Source organism: Fringilla coelebs (assembly GCF_963513975.1).
Source record: "Fringilla coelebs genome assembly, chromosome: 12".
NCBI classification, from domain to species: domain Eukaryota; kingdom Metazoa; phylum Chordata; class Aves; order Passeriformes; family Fringillidae; genus Fringilla; species Fringilla coelebs.
In genome coordinates this window covers 20,594,532-20,614,929 of record NC_140038.1, presented here as the reverse complement: position 1 = coordinate 20,614,929, position 20,398 = coordinate 20,594,532, and the positions used below count along the sequence as shown (strand labels likewise).

At 48.6% G+C, this 20,398-nt stretch overlaps 3 protein-coding genes across 3 annotated transcripts in view; 2 read left to right on the top strand and 1 right to left on the bottom strand.

The window, feature by feature from the left end:
- Nucleotides 1-95: 95 nt before the first annotated feature.
- RPL4 (ribosomal protein L4) lies at nucleotides 96-5,576 on the top strand. The gene is made up of 10 exons (XM_084213851.1): nucleotides 96-157; nucleotides 1,423-1,594; nucleotides 2,824-2,930; nucleotides 3,260-3,398; nucleotides 3,725-3,849; nucleotides 4,080-4,209; nucleotides 4,608-4,764; nucleotides 4,893-4,976; nucleotides 5,152-5,272; nucleotides 5,347-5,576. The coding sequence occupies exons 1-10, from the start codon at nucleotides 155-157 to the stop codon at nucleotides 5,494-5,496; spliced, it is 1,188 nt and encodes a 395-aa protein (XP_084069977.1). The 5' UTR covers nucleotides 96-154; the 3' UTR covers nucleotides 5,497-5,576.
- Nucleotides 5,577-5,771: 195 nt separating this feature from the next.
- Nucleotides 5,772-8,689, top strand: SNAPC5 (small nuclear RNA activating complex polypeptide 5). The gene is made up of 3 exons (XM_084213856.1): nucleotides 5,772-5,890; nucleotides 6,608-6,697; nucleotides 7,197-8,689. The coding sequence occupies exons 1-3, from the start codon at nucleotides 5,801-5,803 to the stop codon at nucleotides 7,305-7,307; spliced, it is 291 nt and encodes a 96-aa protein (XP_084069982.1). The 5' UTR covers nucleotides 5,772-5,800; the 3' UTR covers nucleotides 7,308-8,689.
- Nucleotides 8,690-9,140: 451 nt separating this feature from the next.
- The window catches only part of MAP2K1 (mitogen-activated protein kinase kinase 1), a 33,020-nt gene continuing 21,762 nt past the window's right edge, over nucleotides 9,141-20,398 (bottom strand). The window contains exons 6-11 of the mRNA XM_084213969.1: nucleotides 16,614-16,738; nucleotides 14,309-14,516; nucleotides 13,100-13,164; nucleotides 11,825-11,886; nucleotides 10,904-10,949; nucleotides 9,141-10,045 (exon numbers count right to left, since the gene is read on the bottom strand). Coding sequence (XP_084070095.1) covers nucleotides 9,932-10,045; nucleotides 10,904-10,949; nucleotides 11,825-11,886; nucleotides 13,100-13,164; nucleotides 14,309-14,516; nucleotides 16,614-16,738 — 620 coding nt within the window. The 3' untranslated portion in view covers nucleotides 9,141-9,931. The remainder of the gene's footprint in view (nucleotides 10,046-10,903; nucleotides 10,950-11,824; nucleotides 11,887-13,099; nucleotides 13,165-14,308; nucleotides 14,517-16,613; nucleotides 16,739-20,398) is intronic.

Here is a 20,398-nt window from a genome sequence, read left to right as displayed (position 1 = left end):
TGGGACTGGGTGTCGGGGGTTGACCGGCCGGCGCGGCAGAGGCGGCTGTCACAAGGCGGAGGGACATGTACGTAGTGACGGGAAGGTGACGAGTTCTTCCTTTTCCGGTCGGGGCGCGGCGCAGGCGGGCGGCCGCACGAGCAGCTCCGCCGCCATGGTGAGGGGAGCGCCGGGCCCGGCCCGGGGCAGCGGGGGCCGGGGGGGAGCGGAGAGGGCAGCGGGGCCGGGCCGGGAGAGCCGGGCCCGGCGGGCAGGGCCGTGCCACGGGTAGCTCGGGGCCCGTGCTGGCGGCGTGGGGTGCGCGGCCGCCATTTTGAGCCCGTCAGTGCTCGGCGGCCGCGTGGAGCCTGTGAGCGACCGAGCGGGGCTGGGCCGGGCCGGGCCGGGGAGGCCGCGGAGGGCAGCTCGGCGTAGTCGGCCCAGAGTTCTCCTTTCCGTGGGCACGGAAAGGGATGGGATGGGTCCCCACTGCCATCTGGCAGCGCTTTGTAGTTTCCTTATGTATTTATCTAAAGCGAAACAGGCCCCACGGGAGCGTTTGCGCCTATCTAGAGTGGGGAAGACGGCTTGTATATGTCTCTTTTTTTAACCGATTTTTCTTGCAAAACAGGTTTTAAGAGGCCTTGGTCTAGAATCAGGTTGCAAATAAATCTTTCCAGTACAGCTCAGATTGTGTTCTGATGGCTTCACCCTGGCCAAATTTGTTGCTTGTGTTGGGGTCTCAGGGTTTACGCCAGGGGCCAGAGCCTTGCTTGTGACCAGTGTCACATGCAGAGGCGGCCCTTCTAGTGTTATTGGTTACTTAGTTTGGAGTTCTGAAGCATTTTAATACCTCTACAATGAACTGCCAAAGGGGAATCAGAATGCTTTGCTTGTACTGTTACTACCAGATTAATTACCAACCAATACAACATAATGCTAAAATATTTTTTTTAAAGGGTGCTGCTCATCCTCTGCCTGTTTTTAGGCGTCCTTTCAGCCTTTTGACAAGCAGCTGGTGCTGAGAGCAGCTTAATTTTTCAGTGTACAAATTTTAAAGCACCAGAAGTTGTTCAGTGTCCTCTGACACTGATGAGCTGGTTACAACATTTCCTAATTCAAATTACAAATGTTTGGTTAACACGGGTGGGTTTTTTTAGTAGTAGCAGGGAAGTAGTTTTGAAGGGGTCTATTAGAGAGCCCAGAGACTGAATTATGCAAATGCCTTGGAAATTCAGGTGTAGTTCTCTGGAGGTGAGCTCTGGAGAACAGTATTGCTGTGATGACGTAATTTGCGTCTTATCCAGTGCCCAGCGACAGTTGCCTGCTGTCATCGTGCTGGCGCTGCTGAGCTGACGACTGCTTGGTTCTGAGCAATATCTGAGGGGGTCAGACCCCAGGAATTCACTTGACTTTGTACTTAAAGGCTTTGTGCTTCCCCAGGCTTGCGCTCGGCCGCTGATCTCCGTGTACTCCGAGAAGGGGGAGGCGTCGGGCAAGAACGTGACGCTGCCCGCCGTGTTCAAGGCGCCCATCCGGCCCGACGTGGTCAACTTCGTGCACACCAACCTGCGCAAGAACAACCGGCAGCCCTACGCCGTCAGCGAGCTCGCAGGTACGGCTGCGCGCTGCCTCGGCCTTCGGCTGTTCCATTGCTCAGGTTCTGGGGTGCTGTAGGGTGTGCATTGCTGTAGTCTCAGCTTGGTGATAGGGGATGCTGAGCTCTCTGCACAGAGCAGGGAGACAAAGCAATTCCTTCTCTAGCTGGGCACCAAGGACAAATGATCCAAATCTCAGCCCAGGAGCACAAGCAACATGAACTGAAGAGAGGAAAACAAGGATTGGATTTCATAAGCTAAAGCTGTAATTAACTCCAATATGCTAATAGACCAAAACTTAAAAAATTTGAGACTCCGTGACCAGGCACGGTCTATTTTTGAGACCATTTTGATTGATTGTGGGTGTAGCCCTGGCTGGGCTCTTATGCTGCCCAAGGTGTATCCATTGAAGCCTCCAAATAAATAAGCCTCCTATAACTCCATCTAGCCTCTGTTCTAGGTCAGCCTTACAAGGCATCAGGGCTACACTGCAGGGGGGTTCACATGGAAATAAAGCTGGAGTTGCGATAAGAGAAGTGTTTATCTGTGGGGTTCTGCATAAAAGGCGAGGCCAGTTGTTAACAGTGTGGTTTTAAATTATTTAAAACTGTTTAAAATGTAGCATAATGCAGCAGTTTTATTATTCTGAGGAGCATCAAGGTGGTGTTTTGGGGTACTCTGTGGTCTTGCTTGAAGTGCACATTGCTGGAAGTATCACAGTCCTCAGATGGAATCATCATTCTTTCCAGGAAAAATGTAGAATGGCTCAAAGTGTTCCAGGTGAAAATCCCTGCTCCACATTGACCTCATGAGACTTGCCTGAGGCATTCACCAAGGAAAAACCCCTGCAAATGGACATTTGTTAGATTTGCTTTTGTTGTTTGTGCTTCTCAAGAAGTCTGTGCTCGAATGTGCCTTTTTAACCTTATTTCTAAGTTTCACATAAACATCCTAACTTGCTAGGTATAGCAGTGCCAAGTCAGACCTTCAGATTGAGGATCAAGCTTAAAATAAGTGTCTAAAAGATCTTAGGTCATAATCAAGTATGTTAATGGACTAGGATTAAGTTTTCTTGATCAAGATTTGTTATGCTGAAATGATGAGATTCCACTTCATTGGTCCGTGTTTCTGAGACACATGATTGGGTGGAAGTTCTGATCAGTGCCCTGAGTTGAGCATCCCTCTGGCTGTGGGAGCATGGCAGTGCTGTCACCTGAATGACCCTGATGATGTCTCTCTGTTGCAGGTCACCAGACCAGTGCTGAATCATGGGGTACTGGCAGAGCTGTTGCTCGAATCCCACGTGTCCGGGGTGGTGGCACTCACCGCTCTGGCCAGGGTGCCTTTGGCAACGTATCCTTCCATGGCTATACTGGCTTTGGGGGCACCGAACTCAGCCAGCAGAAACGTTTTTAATTATCTAAATGTGAGATGGAATCTTTTTCTTGAGGTAATGGCTGCAGCTCAGACTTCATCTGATGTGATTCCCACTCTCAAACCACATGACCCTTTCTGTCTTGCCATGATGTCGTAATTTGCGCCTTACCCTGTGCCCAGGGACAGTTGCCTGCTGTCAGAGTCCTGGCACAGGTGGTTGACGACCCATTAATGCTGAGCAAGCAATAAGGAGTCGCTTTGGGATAAGAAAGCTCCAAAAAGTTGTTCTTAACTGCAGCTCCCAGATGTGTCGCGGCGGCCGCATGTTCGCCCCGACCAAGACCTGGCGGCGCTGGCACCGCAGAGTGAACATCATGCAGAAGCGTTACGCCATCTGCTCTGCTCTGGCTGCCTCTGCCCTGCCAGCTCTGGTCATGTCTAAAGGTGAGAAATCTGCCTCTGCAACTGTTTGTCTGAGCCGCTGTTGGGTGCTTGTGATGGCTTAGGTGGAGTCTTGTAGTGCAGTTTGATTGCTGTTCGTGGAGGCAGAGACTTAGCACTCAGGTACACAAAGTCCTGTGTGAGTGGGACCTGTAAGACACCACTGGAACTTCACTGCTCTGGTTACTGTACCTGACTTCATTTAATGAATTTCTATCATGAATTTTATTTATCATACATCATTTATGAATATACAAAGCAATAACCTTGAGGAATGGTCTGGCCAAAGTCAGTGAGCAGCACTGAGTGTCTTGTGAAATCCTGTCTAGGCCACCGCATTGAGGAGATTCCAGAACTTCCTCTGGTTGTTGAGGACAAGGTTGAGGGCTACAAGAAAACCAAGGAAGCTGTTCTCCTCCTGAAGAAGCTTAAAGCTTGGAATGACATCAAAAAGGTGAGCTGGGAAGGTGTGATCTGAAGGGCAGAACACAGGTGATTCAGGAGTGCAGTTATTAGAGTAGGAATTCCAGATAGTTCTGTATTTTGACTCTGGAGAGTGATGAATGTTTCACCGGTCCGTGTTGCAGATCTGCAGTGACGATGGTGAAGTTCTGACCATGCAGTGTGTTGGGTCTGGCTGCTGGGCTGTGGGCTCCTGGGATGTTCAGTTTCTGCTTTTCCCAGGTTTACGCCTCCCAGCGCATGCGGGCCGGGAAGGGCAAGATGAGGAATCGCCGCCGCATCCAGCGCAGGGGACCCTGCATCATCTACAACGAGGACAACGGCATCATCAGAGCTTTCCGGAATATCCCCGGTAATTAACCTGGCACACACTCGCTCCTCTCTTGGGACACTGCTTGGAATGATGAGATTCCACTTCATGGTCCGTGTTTCTGAAACACATGATTGGGTGGAAGTTCTGACTGGCTGCAGTAGTTGATGTGTTCTTATAGATGATACTTAGGGGTTTTGTGACAAATGTTGTGGCTGTTCCCAACTGTTTTTGGGGCAGTTAAAAATGGGGTTGGTGTAGTTTGCCATTGGAAAAAGGCTTATTGTTGATTTAAAATTCAGTAGATTGAGGTATGTGTAGCTATGTAATACCAAAGCCAAAAACCCCCAGTCTCTTTCTGCATCTTGTCTACTGCTTAGCCTCACATTCCTCAATTTTAACCACAAACTGAAGGGGTTGCTTTGCCTGCTTTCCTGCAGGAATCACTCTGCTGAACGTGAACAAGCTGAACCTGCTGCGCCTCGCTCCTGGGGGCCACGTGGGGCGTTTCTGCATCTGGACCGAGAGCGCCTTCCGCAAGCTGGACGATCTGTACGGCACCTGGCGCAAGGCAGCCACGCTCAAGAGCGACTACAAGTGAGTGCAGCCAGGGTTTCCCCTTTCTCCCAGGAAAAGGGATATTGGGACTTGCTCCTGAATGCCTGGTTGTGGTCAATTAGCCATGGTTTTATCACCCACTCACTCTCCAAACGTTGGTTTCGCAGCCTGCCAATGCACAAGATGACCAATACGGATATTGGAAGAATCATGAGAAGCCAGGAAATCCAGAAGGCCCTGCGTGCTCCAAAGTGAGTGATTTTATTTAATGAACGAGGGCTGTGCAGGGAGGTGAAATTGGTTTCAGGCTGTGATTTCTTAATTCCTGGGTATAAACACAAGGAATTGCAGTTGTCCAGATCTCAGGGAGAATTTAGCAGAAGTGGCACTGTGGCACTGACCATACAACGTGGCTGTGCTTTTCAGGAAGAAGATTCAGCGCAGGGTCCTGAAGAAGAACCCACTGAAGAACCTGAGAATCATGATCAAGTTGAACCCGTACGCCAAAACCATGCGGCGCAACACCATCCTGCGGCACGCGCAGAACGTGAGTGGGGCTGCCAGGGCTGGGGCTCGGGGTTCAGGTGGTGCCCTGACTGATCCTCTCTCTGTCTGTTCTAGCACAAACTCAAGGAAGAGAAGAAAGCCAAGGCCCAGGCCAAGCTGGCAGCTGCCAAGGCCCCAGCTGCACCCAAGGCAGAGCCCGCTGCCAAGAAGGCCAAGACAGCCAAGGCCGCCAAGCCCGCAGCGAAGGCCAAGGCCGAGGCGTAACTGCGGCCATGCTGCTCTGGGGTCCCCGCGGGGGCTGTGCCCGCAGGCTTTCCCTAATAAACGTTGTTGGAATACAGAAAGCCGTGTCCGGGTGTGCGTGTCCGAGCAGGCGTTCGAACGGAAACTCGGGGAGAGGAGGAGAGGAGGGCGGCGTGGCGGGGCCGGGGCCGCGCCGTTTGGGCCGCGGGTGCAGTGACCGGCGGTGGCCGCGCGGGGGCGGCCGCCGCGCGCCTCTCGCGGTGTGACGTCAGGCGCGCGGGCCGTGACGTCAGGGGGCGGGGCGGTTGGCGCCCCGGCGGGGACGATGCTGAGCCGGCTGCAGGAGCTGCGCCGCGAGGAGGAGACGCTGCTGCGGGTCAAGGCGGCGCTGCACGACCAGCTCCGGCGGCTGCGGGTGCGCGGGGACACCCCGGGGCTGGGGCGGGAGCGGCAGCGGGAGCGGGAGCGGCGGGGCCGGGCCGGGCCTGCCCTCAGCCCTGCCCGCCAGCGCGGCCGCGCTCCGCCGCGGGACGGGCCCTGCGCCCAGCGGCGCGGCGGGAGGGAGCGGGGAATTGCTCACAGGTGGTCTGGGAAGGGGGATCCGCCTACGGTACTCAGAGAGGTAAATGTAACTGTGCAGGGTATATCTCAAAGAGGTGAATGTGAGTGTGTGTAGGGCACTTCTGTCATAAGTACCTGCAATTGTGAGTGTATGTGTACATTAAGAGATAAATGTAAGTGTGAGTGTATGTAGGATACGTCTCAAAGTGGTAACTGAGTATGATGCATGTAGGATACACTGAGATAAATGTGAGTGTGCACAGATACCTCTCTAAGAGGTAAACGTGAGTATGCAGGATCCATTAGGAGATAAATGTGAGTATGATACATCGCTGAGAGGTGAACGGCAGTGCTTGGTTTGCCTTAGCGGATGGATGGAGAAGGGACAGTTTGAGGAGTGGAACTGAAGACTACTTGGCTTTAGAGACTCATGCATGTCATAATAAAGGAGCTTAGAACAGAATTGCAGAAGATTTAACAAAGCTTTAAGAGGTAAAACCCGGCGAGTTGCGGGTGGGGAGCGTTGGGCCGTGCCGGGCCGTGCCGGCCGCGCTCAGTGCGGTCCCTGCAGGTGGAGGAGCTGGCGCTGCAGTCCATGATCCGCGCCAGCGAGGAGAACGTCCCCGTGCCCCTGCCAGCCCTGGCCGAGGACACTCAGCAGGTAAGGGGGTCCCTGCGCTCGGAGGGGGCCCCACGGGGCTGGCAGCATGAGCTGGGCTCTGCAGGGTTCTCCTGTGCAGCTCCTCGTGTCATCTCATTGATGCTTCTCATCGCTGCACACTCAGCTGTGAAATGCCAGTTTTGCTCCTGGTTTGTTAGAGGGCTTCACCTTTTCCCATCCCCAGAAGGAGCACGGTGTTTCCAGGGGGATTGGGAAATACCCTTGTGCTGTAGCTTCAGTCCACCATGTGTTAAATATTCTGATTAATGCTTGTGACCCTGGGCTGGCACCGGTGCTGCTGCTTCTCACTCAATACCTGGCCAGCCTGGCCCAGATGCAGCTTTTCCATGGAGATCAGGGCCTTGTTGCTATGATGGGCCCTCAGTCAGCACTTCTAGCTTTGGGATCTTTAATTAACAGTGACTGCACAGCTCTAACAGTGATTGAGAAATGTTTGGTGTCTGTGCTAGGTTTGGTAATCAGCCCTTCTCTCTGACAGACTCTTGGACAGATGGACAATGAGGCTGCCATCAATCAAACTGAGTTACACCTCAGTCTTCAGGATGATAAAGAGGAGGAGGAGGAAGAGGAGGAGGAATCTGATTCTTGAGAGAAAAAAAATCAGAGATGATTTTTAATACAGACTCAGGAATTTCTTCTTCATTCATCTGAAACTCACCAAGTGATTTCCATTTTGTGCTGTGTGGGTATGAACTGCTTGACATAACAGAGTCGAGGGCAGTGACACTGAACACGTGAACTTCCCAAGCTGGGCACATCTTGACTCAGATTTTGAGAGAATGAAAATCTGCTGCACAGATATGTAGCATAATCCATTCCACATTTCAAACCTAATGTAGCTCTTACAACATCTCTGTATGTGGAAGGGAGAAGCAATTGATCAGCCAGACCAATTAACACGTGCACTAAAGCAATAACTTGTCTGTTCTCACTTCTGATGTGAGAGACACATCCAGGTCCTGGAGCTGGTGCTGCCCCAGTGATTACATTCTAACCTCATTTGCCTAAACTGGCAGTCTAAGATACAGGTAAGAAAAGATGTGTCCAGGGCTGTCTCCAGCCTGTAGCTGCTGTGTTCTCAGTTCCACGGAAAGTTGGAGTTACTTCCAGAGTCCTCCCAGTTCTGAGCACAGCAGGGAGGTGTCTCTGTCCCCCTGGTGCTCTTCAGTTCTGTCAGTCTGTCCCAGAGGACTTTCTACTTCTGCTCCTTCAGAGCAGCAGCCAAGGAGCCTTTTATTTGTCCACAAATTGTAGACTAAGAAATGATCCGTGGTGCTTGTACTAAGCTAATACTCTTAAATTGGTGTTATTTTGTTTTTCTCTCATTGTAACCTCATAAATCAAGGCCAGTTCACCTGCTTTCATGATTCTCAAGGAGGAGCATGAGGAGTGTAAGAACTTAAGTTATAAATGGAAAGTGATGTGAAATCCCCACCATTCTTGCATTTGGAAAAGTGTCTGGTGTCCTGGGGGTGGTCAGAACTGGCATTCAGCCTCCAGTGAATTCCTGCCACTGTTTAATGAGTGTTAATTTGGCTCTTGTTTGGTTTGTACCAATGGAAACTGTTGGGATGTAAACGTGGCTTCATCCTGTGCTAAAGACTATTTGGGTTTTGAGGATGCTGGATGTCTTAATGAAGGAATCAGAACAGGAGTGAAGAGATTGTTTAACAAAGCTTTCCCAAGCCTGACAGGTAAAAACATCCCAGAAGTCTGAGCCAACAATGCTATGGTCAAACAAGCCCTCGCAGTGATGTGTGTGAAGAGCTGGTTTGGGAGGAGCTCAGGAGCCATCCTGCCCTTTCTTGGCACATTTCAACTCCAAAGGGTAATTTTGACTGTTGAAAAATGTTATCTGTGCCCAGCATGGTCCAGAGTAGTTTTCATGGGTAGAATTCCTGCTGCTTTTGTGAACGAGTGCTTTTGGGTTTGAACAGCCCAGTTCTAGTGCATGTTGCAATAAAGTTCTTTTCCTGCTGTCCTTACAACTGTGCTTGCAGTGCCCAAATTCTTGCTGTGTGGGGGGACAACCCAAAGTGGGGGCTCAGCCTCCCAAACCTCGCTGTGCACTTCTTTCAGCAGACAGCAAAGGGCTCAGTTTGCTGGGTGTAGGAAAGCTCAGCAGTGAGTTTGATTTACACCCTCCCAGCTGTCACTTCAGCTCTCATTGCAGCCAGGGCAGGCTGGAGGAAGGCCTGGATTGTCAATGAGTCATTTCCTGCCTCTGCTGTGCCAGCCCTTTGATACCTGATCCTTTGGCCATGTGGAAGTTCATGGCCCACTGATGGGGATTCCTTCTGGGGAAGAATTTCAGGCATTTCCTCATCCCAAGCATCCTTTCAAAGAGCTGAAATTTATAGTGCAGTGACCAGATTAAAAGCCTTGGTCAAGTTTTAAAAAAAGCTTCAAGAAGTTACTTGATAATATATTTATTAAGAGAACCCATTGCTAAACATCTGAGAGAATAAAACAATAAAGGATTTTCATACACTTTTAGACACTAAACACAGTTGTCATGACTCTTTAGGTTAAAAGAAAGCAAAGTGCTTGGATCATTGTCTTGATTCCATAGGACACTTCCAAGAACTAACTTTTAAAAATCAATTAGAAAGACATACATCACTAAATCCAAGGATGATGATATGTTCGAAAAATAAATATAGAAATATGAACAAGTCTACAATTAGAATATTGCCCTGTGCATTCTGAGAAATGCAGAGCTCTTGCCTTCTTCACCTGCAAAGAGAGAGATCTCTAGACAACAGCAAAATTGGAGCCTAACTTTTGGGAACAGCTGGGCAGCAGCAAAGCATGCTCACAGACAGGCTCGGAGCATCCCGATCCCGAGCCCGGGGAGCTCAGGGAAAGCATGATTGAAGTACCAACGATTTACAAAGAGTCTTGATAAAGTTCAGACGAGCCAGGGGCCACCCCCCCCCTGCCCCAGTGATATTTTCATTAAGAAAGAATATCCATAATCACCTAAAATCAGCAAGCACTGGAACTTACACAGCTTACATTTGGTCAGTGAACGACGGAACCCGGAACGATACCAATTAGTTTAGGACGAGATTTAAAACCGTTTTGGCACATGCTATCGAGACATTCTTCCTCGAGAGGTGAAATACATGTTGGAACAGGTACAAGCTGAGGAGAGAGGACCAGGAGAGCGTGGTTGTCACCAGAGGTACAGTCCAGGAGCTGGCCCCGGGCTCAGACGCCGGCGGCGTGCGTGGGGGTGCTGGGCTGGTTAAGGCCGATGGTGGAGCAGAGCCACCCCGCAAAATCCACCTCCTCCGCCTCGGATCTCTTGATGAAAGCGTGGATCTGGGCACAGGAGAACAGGGTCAGGGTGGCAGCCCTCAGGCTGCTCAGGAGCAGCCCTCAGGAGCACCCGTAAATCCACCTGGAGCAATCGAGCTGTGAAACTTCCCAGGGAAAGGCAGAACAGCCAGCACCAGGTAAAGTGTCCCAGGGGGATCCTGCCAGTGCCTGCTGCACCACAGAAATGATGAGCATGTGACTCAGCCACTCAGGGTAACTCTCTGGAAAATGTCTGCCTGGGCAGAAAGTCTCTTTGCACTTTGCATTTTGCACCATTATTGTGCAGCAGGGTCAGGGCAGGGAAAACCTGATTTCCTGCAGTACAACTGAAGTCCTGGCATTACATTAAAATCATAAAAAGATGCACTGAGACTGATATGGTCATTTCACACAGAGAAAAATGCAGGATGTGTGCTGAGTTCTACAGATTTTGCCAGACAAAGCTGGTAAAAAAGTGACAAATCTTGTGTTTCACAACAGATGATTAAAAATGTATTTAATTAGTCCATATGGTATGTGGAGCGTTATTCTTTTGTCCTAAGAGCATTAATCAATACTTTATTATTAACCAATATACTCAAGAGAGAATTCTTTTGTACATTAATTTAAGTCACCCATTGTGATTATCAAATGGCAGACTCCAAAACCCACCAGACTTTTGGTCTCCTTGCCAGTCCCTGTTGTAGGAGGTGTGAAACCTGCAGCCCCTTGATCTCTAGCTCAGGAAAGCTCTTCCTGCTCAAGCTGAGCTGCTCATGGGCCACCAGCCACCCTCGAGGCCACTGCTCTGACCTGGGCCAGCTGAGGAATCCAACCTGCCTGGGAAAGGGCTCTTAGATCAAATTAAAAACCTTCACTCACCATCAGCTGCTTCAAGTCGGCTCTCTCAGCAGGATTTTTAATTAAACTGGGGAAACACAAAGTGGTGCACAAGTTACACTCCATTATCTTTTAAAAGAAGGCTCCAGTTGGGTCCTGTTGGCTGCACTGCTCTGCTCTGATGACACCACTCAATAAAAGCACCAGGTGCCTCTCAGACAGAGATGGGAGCCTGCAGTTCCCTTCTGTGGGTTCCACAGCTCCAGGTAGGAAATCCTGAGCTGGCTGAGACTGATGAGTGTCTAAACCAAGCTGGGGAGATAAATCCCATTTCAACTCAAACAACATGAACCCCTTTATCCCTCATGTTTCTTTGCCCCAAGTCCTTCAAGCTCAGGATCAAGCAGAGCTATTGCATGACTGTCCTTCCTTTTGGAAGCTGTAAATAGAGATGTTTGATAAATAAACAAACTTTTGAACTGCAATGAGCTGCCCCCCTTAGCACTGGTTCAGTGCTGGCACCACTGAGGTGCAGCTGGGGAAGTGAGGAGATGGGGAATGGCTGCTGGGATAAAGGTGCTGGCTCATGGGCAAGGAGAAACACCTGGAGCCTGCAGGACTGTGTACCCCATGGCCCAGCAGGGCAGGAGGAGGTGCCTGAGCCTTGCAGTGGCTGTGCTGGGGCCACTCCCTAAGGGCTGCTCTGAGCTGCACACAGCAGCACAAATTCAGGGCTAAAGAGGGGAATCCCCCCAGCCTTGGGGCTCCTCTGGATGCACCTGTGGCCTGTGAGATGAACTTGAGGCAATTAACAGCCAAAGAGGATTGATTATGCTGATTGCAATCCTGAAATTTGCCCTGGCTTGCAGCAGGGACTCTGCTTGCCAAGTGCCTGACAGACAAAGCTGAGCCCAGTGTGTCCCTCTGCCACTCAACCACAGAGAAAACAGAGAAAATACTCACCATTTGTTAACAAAATCTTGAAATTCAGAACCAAAGACACCATTGGGCAGTTTTGGAGGCGGCTGCAAATAAATAAATACATTTTTAAAATCAGCAATCATTCAGCATAATGTTACAGTGTGGGACAGTGCCATGTCCCACATCTGAGCAAAGCTGTGCAACCCTGGCTGATCTGGGTCATCACTCCCAGCTGCAGGACTTCAGGTGTTCCAGTACTAAACCAGCCTCTCCCTGCTGTGGGGTGGGTTTTGTTGGGTTTGGTTGGTTGGTTGTTCTATTTTCTCTACACACACACCTGGATGGGGTGAGCACAGCCTCAGCTCTCATTACAGAAGGCTCAGAGCACTAATTAGCAACCTGTCATTCTCCACACTGCTGAGGGAAGATGCCCTGCACATCATTAATTCCATAATCCTTTTGATGTCAGTTTTCTGTCCCTGGGAATGAGTTTGTTCAGGCTCTGAATTCAGACAGAATTCTGACAAATAAAGAAGGGGGAGTGCATAAAGCTGCACGTTATTGCCTTGTCTTCCAGGAGCTGGCCACAGGATCAGGGAGAAGTTCCCATCCTTACACTGAGTTCCTTTTCTGCACAGGGCACCCCTCCCTCACTGGAGCACAGCCTGTGCTGGAGGGAGCAGCTCCTGCTGAGGAAGTTTGTGCTAAATCAGAGGTGGCACAGGAAAATCTTGCCAAGCTCTGAACTACTGCAGCTCCTCAGCCCCAAGTGGCCCCCTCGGGGATGCTGCAAGACAGGAGCAGAGCAGCTGAAGTGATTCAATGCTAACTCCCTTCCCAGAGTTAGTGCTGGCAGACTGGGGTTTGTATAATATGCAAAACAGATTTGTAATGGGAGAGAATTGTGCAAGCAGATGAGTTACAGAAGCCATTAATCAATTTATCAGTGGCACAGGCAATGCAGGGACCCAGACACCAACTGTGCCTTTCAAATGGGTGAGCTGGACAGTTTTCAATAATTCATCCAGCTGGAACAATTGTTATCCAGCTGCTGCAAATGACAGCTAACACGAGCATGCTTTTTTCTTTTTTTGAAGAACACAAGCAGTGGAGCCACACAAGTTTCAGAGGTACTTGTGAAAATACTGGAAACAACCCATTCTAAAATCTGAATCTCCAACTAGCCTTGGAGCTTGGCTATTTGAAAGAGAATTGTGACTCAGTCATAAGGCTAAACCAGACTAAACAGCACTAACCCCAAATTCCAGGATGCTTTCTGAGTTTACAGTGGTGCAGATTTTTAAGTTTATAAATTACCTCATTGACGATGTAATCCAGAAGTTCAAAGATTGCCATTGGGGGTCTGCTGTCTGATCCATAGGCTGGGAAGGAATGGGAGAGAAATTGGAGAAATTGGGATCAGTGTCACTCTCCCTCCATGGCTTTAGGGGTGCTTTAGGAAGCCTGGGTCTGACACTTCTGGCACCCAGCAGATTTACAGGGAAAGGCTGCAACAGGGAAATGCTTTCACAAAAGGAGACATTCCCAGGTCTGACCCAAAGCATCCACTCCACTGGGATCATCCTGCTGCACTGGGATCAGCATCCTGGAGAAAACCAGAGCACCAGACTGGGACCTCAGAGTGGAGTTTTTGGTTTTTATCAGTTTTTTATCAGATGATGAAATCTGAAGGTTCTGAGTTCGATTCTCACATGGGGCACCACTCTGTGGAGTTTTTGGGGTTTTTTGTTAAGGCTGGGATTAAATGTGTGAGATGGTATTTCTTGTTCAGACTCAGATGTTTATTAGTTCTCATCTATATTATAGTCTCACAAATTGTGAGTTTTACAGCACTTAAAAAAAAAACTAAAAATGGAGTTCCATCTTTCTCTCTACAAGGGAAAACCTGTCTAATTAAGAAATCACACTTAAATTATTTTTACTTTTAACCTAATAACTAACTACTTGTGGCTTGCAATGTGGACTTTTGTAGCCAATTACACAAAACCACCCAAACCCATGGAGAAGAAGGTGAAGAAGGACTAGCTTCTGCCCTAAAACTTCTATTAGCTTCTATCCTAAAACTTCTATCTTGTTTTATATCTATCTTGTTTTATATATATTACTATATTCTAAAACCTTAAACTCTTTAAGTTTTTTACTATGTGATATTGTACATTTCTATTCAAACTGCACACCCACAATCCCAGTTCTGTCATTCCATTTTGGAAGCCTTCTCCACAGCCTCAGGTCAGTGCAGTGTTCTCTGGGGGGTCAGTGCCTGGCAGCACAGAAATCTGAAATCCTCCCAGCCAGGGTTCAACATCTCACTGCTGGGGCTGCTCACAAGAGCCACAACAAAAGGTCTCTGGTGCTCTGCTCCTGCAGGGCTCCTCACAGCGCAGCTGAGCCAGGTGCCCAACACAGCCCTGATTCTGTAAAAGCCTGAATCCCCTCTGTGCAGCCCAGGATGAGATAAAAAGCACCTTGAAGCTGCAGGAAAAGCAAGGGGAGGGTTTGACTCACAGCTCATGGGCCGGCCGGGCGCTCTTTGCCGGGGCGAGGTCTCTGTGACGGGAGAATCGCCCTCCACGGGGCAGCCGAACATCAGCTCCAGCTCCTTGGAGTCAGGGGGAGGGATGGGGTACCTGCCAATGGCCATCTCCACCAGGGACAGCCCCATGCTCCAGATGTCTGACTGCACCGAGTAGTGAGTGCCCTGCAGCCTCTCGGGCTGCAAAACACAGGGGAGGGGAGGACAGGCGGCTTGGTGACAAGGAGCTTCCAAAAAGTGACATTCTGCAATGACCTGCAGCAATTAAAGCATGAAACCCCGGCTTATTAGCACAGCATGCTCAAATGAGTGACTTCTTGGTCTCTTCCTGAAGTTCCCCAAACATTCCAGCACTGCAGACAAGTGTGAGACTGTTCAGAAATTATTCTCTTATGTGCTGTTTTGTTTCTTTAGCACACATCTAATGAACTCTTACACAAGGCTCTGCAGGCAAGGTCAGACTCAGCCAAAAATCCATTTTGTATTGTCTTTAGGAGATTCACACACGGTAAAGATATTTAGGTGTGGGTTTTTTTGGTCAGTTGAATCATGATCAGAAAGAAGTGTATCTGACTATTCCAGTCCCAGTGCTGCACAGATCCTCAGCTTTGAGCAGTGTATTCGCCTCCTGCTTCTGCCAAAACCACAGATGAGTGCTGCACCAACTCCTTTTGCTTAGTTTTTGCACCTGCTTTGTCAGCCTATGTTCAGTGCTGAATATGGCTCCAGAAATTATTAATGCATTGATCTACTTCACCCTTAAGTCCATTTTTACTGAGTTCTCAAAGAAAACGTTCACTTTTCTGTACTCTTTTTAAAATCAAACTCCTATTTTACCAAAATGGTGCAGATTCTTCTCTGATTGCATGCACATATTGGAAAAATACATATGCAATCTGAAGCTCCCTCTCAGAGAATGTGAGCATGCAGTAAAGCCTCTTCCTTCTGCCATAAGGGGGTGATAGTTTTGTTTAATTTGTTTTGTATCATTTACTGAGATGATATTTGAGTTTTCTCCAGTGCTCCACCTCAGTCAGTTCCAAAGCCATCTGGACAGACTACACAACTGCTGGACAGCAATAGAAATGTCCAAATCCCAAGATTTTCATAAAATGTAAGTGTAGAGGAAGGTGGGTGGATGAGGAAGGGCAGGAAACAGAGAGACCATTTGTTATATAAATATAAATATAAATATAATTAAAATCTAGAAGTCTGTTCAAGTAAAACACTGCTATTTTCCACACTTCCATGTGGTAAAAAGGGATGTTTGCATGTAGTAATTCCACATGGTTTTGTGTGTATAGAAGTGTGCAAAGGGAGCTACTACAAGAGAAGATCCCTCAGACAGTAGCAGGACAAAATCCCCCTCGTGGTCTGTGATGCCAGAGAGCAAAGTAAAACTGCCCAGGTAAAACCCTCAGCCTGTAAAAACAACAAACTGAAGAAAATGAAGGCAGAGAGCACTTGGCTCTCATCCCTGCTCCTGGAGGAGCCAGGGCCAGGCAGGAGCATGGCTGAGCTGAGCTGTGGATTTGGTTTTGCTCATTAGCAACAGCCCCCAGGGGTGAGAGCTCCGAGCCCAGCCTGGGTTCAGGTGTGTCACCAAGGAGAAGTGACACAAAGACAATGCAGGGCTCCTGCTGAACAGAGCCAGCAGTAAAGCTTTTCCCTCCAAGTCCAAGCCCACACAGCTCTAATCCTCCAGCCAGAGCTGGGAACAAGAGCAGCAGCTCCTGGTGTGTGACAGTGCAAGAGCTGCTGCTGCTGCCATCAGCTGGGCCTGCACAGCACACAGAGAGCCGGTCTGGAAAGAAGCTCCAAGGTGTTCCTCATGCCCAGGGACACAGAACACCCTGGAACAGCCCCAGAGGAACTCCCTGCCCACTGCCAGGATTCCTCCTGTGGCTGCACTTTGCCTGCAGAGCCAGCCCAGCAAATGCTGGAGTGGGAAGAGAACCCAAGGGAAACAAACCATAAACACTGGGCTTTTCTGGGGGACAACATGTGTAACCCCAAAGGTAACCCCTGACTGGGCTCTGCAGAGCACACACAGCCCCAGCTCTTCTGCACTGTTATAAATATTCCAGGTTTTTGGCTTTTCCTGCAACAGCTCTTCCCCAACACACACAATCTGATGTGACACCGGAATATTCCTGGAATGCAGGAAGAGCTGGACCAGGAACAGCAAGAGTTGGTTCTTGTTTGATCACCAGAGCTGGGACAACTCAACCCTAACAAACTCAGAGCTGTGTGATCTGGATTTAAATCTGTACTTACAGACATGTAGGAGCGTGTGCCAACAAAGGAGTTCGCCATGGAATCGATCAGCTGCCCGCTGACACCAAAGTCACAAAGCTTGATTTCACCTCTAGAGTTTACCAAAATGTTGGATGGTTTTACATCTGGGGAAAAAAAAATCATGGATGATTTAAGAGATGAAACAGGAAATCTGACAATGCAAGGTGAGAATTCTCATGTGAATTCTCATGTGCCTCCCTTTGCTTCCCTTCTGTGACACAATTCTGGCAATAATCAGAGATTTGGGTCCCTCCCAGGTCCACCTCACAGACTGTCTACTTACCTACAGATAAATAAAAATAAATATTCAAAATTACACATGAAAAACTGATTTCACACTACTTGATTTCACCCTATTTCCTGGCTTTTAACTATTAGGTTTGGGCATCCACATCCTCCTTGCAGATAAATGGTCTCCTTTGAGATAAATAAGTGTGCAACAGTGTAACTCCTCCTGAATGATGATGCTTTGCCTAGAAATGATCAATAAAGAGGCCCTGCATATTTATTTTACAAAGGTCAATGAATTACAGCAGCCAGACTATCATTCCTTCATATCTACATAGGCATAAATCATCCCATGGCCAAACAAACACGCCCTGGAGTGGGATCTTGCTCTCGGGGTTTGGGTTTGTTGGGGTTTTTGGGGTGGTGGTCTTGGGTTTGTTTGTTGGTTTAGATCTGGGTGGGGTTTTTTTGTTTGTTTTTTTTTTTAAAGCTCTGAAAAAATTATTTTCCTATTATTGAAAATGTGTATTTTAAATAATTGGAGGTTGTTTTTTTCCTGTGACAGAGCCCCCTCATGGTTTTGAATTCATCACTGTTCCTAAATGGAAATTTAATAAGGGTCACTGGTAGCTTAGCAACTAATAACAGCTCTTTGTGAATGCAAAGGTACAGGGAACAAGTGTTCAGTGTTTCTTTTATAGCTGCAAGGAGGTTTTTCACTGTATCTCACTGCTTAGCTGGTCATTACCAACCATTATCAAAATAAGCAACCAACAGCCCACATTGGCAGAGTAATGCTGCAGAAAAAAGGGAACTGGGAAATTGTTTTGAAGAAAGAGAATCATGATTCCACTTCAGAGCAGACTCAGAAGTCTATGGCTGTCACATTTTCATTTGTTTTTCACTTTGAAGCACAGATCTATTCCAGGAGCTGCCCTTTGGCTGGGATGTCCCTGGGAGGGGGACACTGATGTGACAAAGATCTCCATGCAGGAGGTTTATGCCTCACTGAGCAAGATCCGTGGGGAGGGGAAAATAAAACAATTCCAGCTGTTCCTCCCTGCTCCTTTTGAGGAGTAGCACCAAGTTTGGATGATTATCTGCTTGGGGAAACTGTGGCTCCATGTTTTTGTCCCCTTCCAGGCAAGTGAAACGTCCAGGAGCAGTTTCCTGCTCTGACTTGTGGATGGAAAATCCAGGCAGGTATTCTGTGTGTGCTGCTTTCCACTGCCCACCCTGGGGGAGGATCTGGCCTGCTGGGCACACAGCTGCACCTTCTGCAAGCTCTGCCTGCTGAGAGAGATCAGAGCTGCACAGGAATCTGCACCCAAAGCTCTGTGCAAAAGCAAGGTGGGAAAAACAGTGTTTGCAAAACACACTGGGAGCACAGCAGAGCCTCAACAAACCACAGCCAGCCAGGCTTGTGCTGCTCACCAATGCACAGCTACAAACTCAAAACAAAGATGTAAATCCTCTCTTTCATCTCTAGAGTTCATTGATTCTTCATCATAAAATGGCAAAGAAAAAATCATTACCATTCCACTGCCAGTGCCAAACAATTCTCTTTATGAGCATCTTGAAGTCTCAGCATCCCCCTGGCCTCCTGAAGGTCTCCCCTTTCCCCTCAGTGTTTTTGCAGGTGGCAATGCCACCCTGCAGCTCCCAGAGCAGCACAGCCCCATCTCCTCTCTGCATTTCTGCACAAAGCTTCTTCTCCCTGGAGTATTTTCATTTTGCACACAAGGCACCCCATGTGATCAGTGTGATGTTTGGAAGGCTGCTGCATTTCCACCCCTCTAAATGTAGCACCTATTCTATTTTCACTCCAGAGCCTCTGAGCACTTGAGCAGTTTCTCTGGAAACCAGAGATTTGTACTGCCAGAGGAACAGGAATGCCAAGGCATCCTGCAAAATGTATGCTGGAACTTGCAAGGAACAGACAAAAGCAACACAAAATGTGTTATGTAAGCACTTCACCTTTAAAGAAAGTGGAAGATATTTTATACACCACCCCAGACAAGCCAGGAAGAGAATTCTGGAGAAGTCCTGTGCCAGGGGGATGGATTTATGGCACTGCAAAGGGAGCTGGTAGCACAGAGAAGATTCCAGAATGCCTGATAATCTCTGTGAGAGGTTCCTTCCTCTGCTCTGCCCCACAGGCTCATTCTGAAAGGTGGCCCTGGATGTTATCATAACACCTTCAGCCAGAATTCACTCTGTACCAGCTACAGAGCAGACATGTGAGCAGACACAGAGCAGAGATCTGTCTTGCAGCACATTTTTGGGATCTTCCAATCAGTTCCCATTTGTCAAGGCAGGATCTCACCAGAATCCTCTGAAACAGAGCAGTGACACTTCCCTGAGCTGCTGCCTCCAGCTGGGGTTCAAAACCTTACACAGCAGCTTCCCTGCACAGAGAGACCTTCCAGAGAGGATTCAACTCCAGACAGCACCACAGATATCTTTATCTAACAGAACAGAAGAGATTATTAAAATATCCAGCACAGTTGTGCTTCTCACCCCTTCCTGGCCTGTGCCTTGGATCCCACCAGCTGAACTTCCAGAGGTTTTGTGATTTCATTCCTGTCTGCTCAGAGAGGACCAGAGCACAAAGCACAGTGCTCCACATGAGCAAGCCCTCTAGAAAAGAACTCCATTCTCCTCTGGAAAACAACTGTATTTTCCTTTAGAAAAAGGCCTGTATTTTCCATTCCTGCTCTACTAAGCCCCAAAATCTTCTTCCTTGAGCTGTCTGGAATGACAAGGGAACATTTCTCCTCAGTTAGTCCAGGACACAGCTGTGCATGGAAGCAGTTTGGATTAAATATTCCAAACTTGCTGATATTGCCACACAAGTAATAAAACAGAGCAGTGGAATAAACTCCTTTCTGCAAATGAGTTCTCACAAGCCTGGCTGTCTTTAGATTTTAGAACAGATTTTTTGGCCCTTTGTTGCTATGTTCTCGTGTTAAACAGGGATGTCTCTTCATTTTTAAGTCACCCACTCACCCCACAGCACAACTCCAATAAATCCTGCTGAAAACAAGCCCACCAAGTGCACACATTTTCCCCAGGGATGGATGAGTGAGAACAAACAGCCCATGTGAGATGCTGTTCTCACCTTGTCAGTGCAGGAGAGAAAGCAAAGCACAGAAATCTCCAATTATTAGAGCTGTGTATAAAATAATGCTGACACAGTCACAGGAAAAGAGCTTTAACCAGCACTGTTTATCTCAGCTGGGATCCAAGGGAGAGGCAGTTTGGAAAAACTGCCAGAAGCAGCTTCACCTGCACTCCAGCCTTCACAAGGGGAGTCCAAAGAATGCAGCAGGTCGGTGCCACAGACAGACCCACGGACAGCACCGAGGACAGAAGCTGCAAGTTTGGCTCTGCTGTCCAGAGAAGGGAGAAGCACTCACTGCCCTGACTGATTCTCCTTTCAGCTGCCAGCACTGGCCATGATCAACTCCCAGAATGTCATTTTGGCTCCCTCTTTATCAGACACCACAGATGTGATCACAGAGCAGCTTCTGCAA

What these genes read in the sequence shown, in the direction of transcription:
- RPL4 (XM_084213851.1), top strand. An exon ending in AGCTCTGGTCATGTCTAAAG is followed by an intron (nt 3,399 to 3,724) that starts GTGAGAAATCTG and finishes AATCCTGTCTAG; the next exon opens with GCCACCGCATTGAGGAGATT. An exon ending in CTTGGAATGACATCAAAAAG is followed by an intron (nt 3,850 to 4,079) that starts GTGAGCTGGGAA and finishes TGCTTTTCCCAG; the next exon opens with GTTTACGCCTCCCAGCGCAT.
- SNAPC5 (XM_084213856.1), top strand. Translation starts at nt 5,801, where the DNA reads ATGCTGAGCCGGCTGCAGGAGCTGCGCCGCGAGGAGGAGACGCTGCTG. An exon ending in ACCAGCTCCGGCGGCTGCGG is followed by an intron (nt 5,891 to 6,607) that starts GTGCGCGGGGAC and finishes CGGTCCCTGCAG; the next exon opens with GTGGAGGAGCTGGCGCTGCA. An exon ending in TGGCCGAGGACACTCAGCAG is followed by an intron (nt 6,698 to 7,196) that starts GTAAGGGGGTCC and finishes TCTCTCTGACAG; the next exon opens with ACTCTTGGACAGATGGACAA.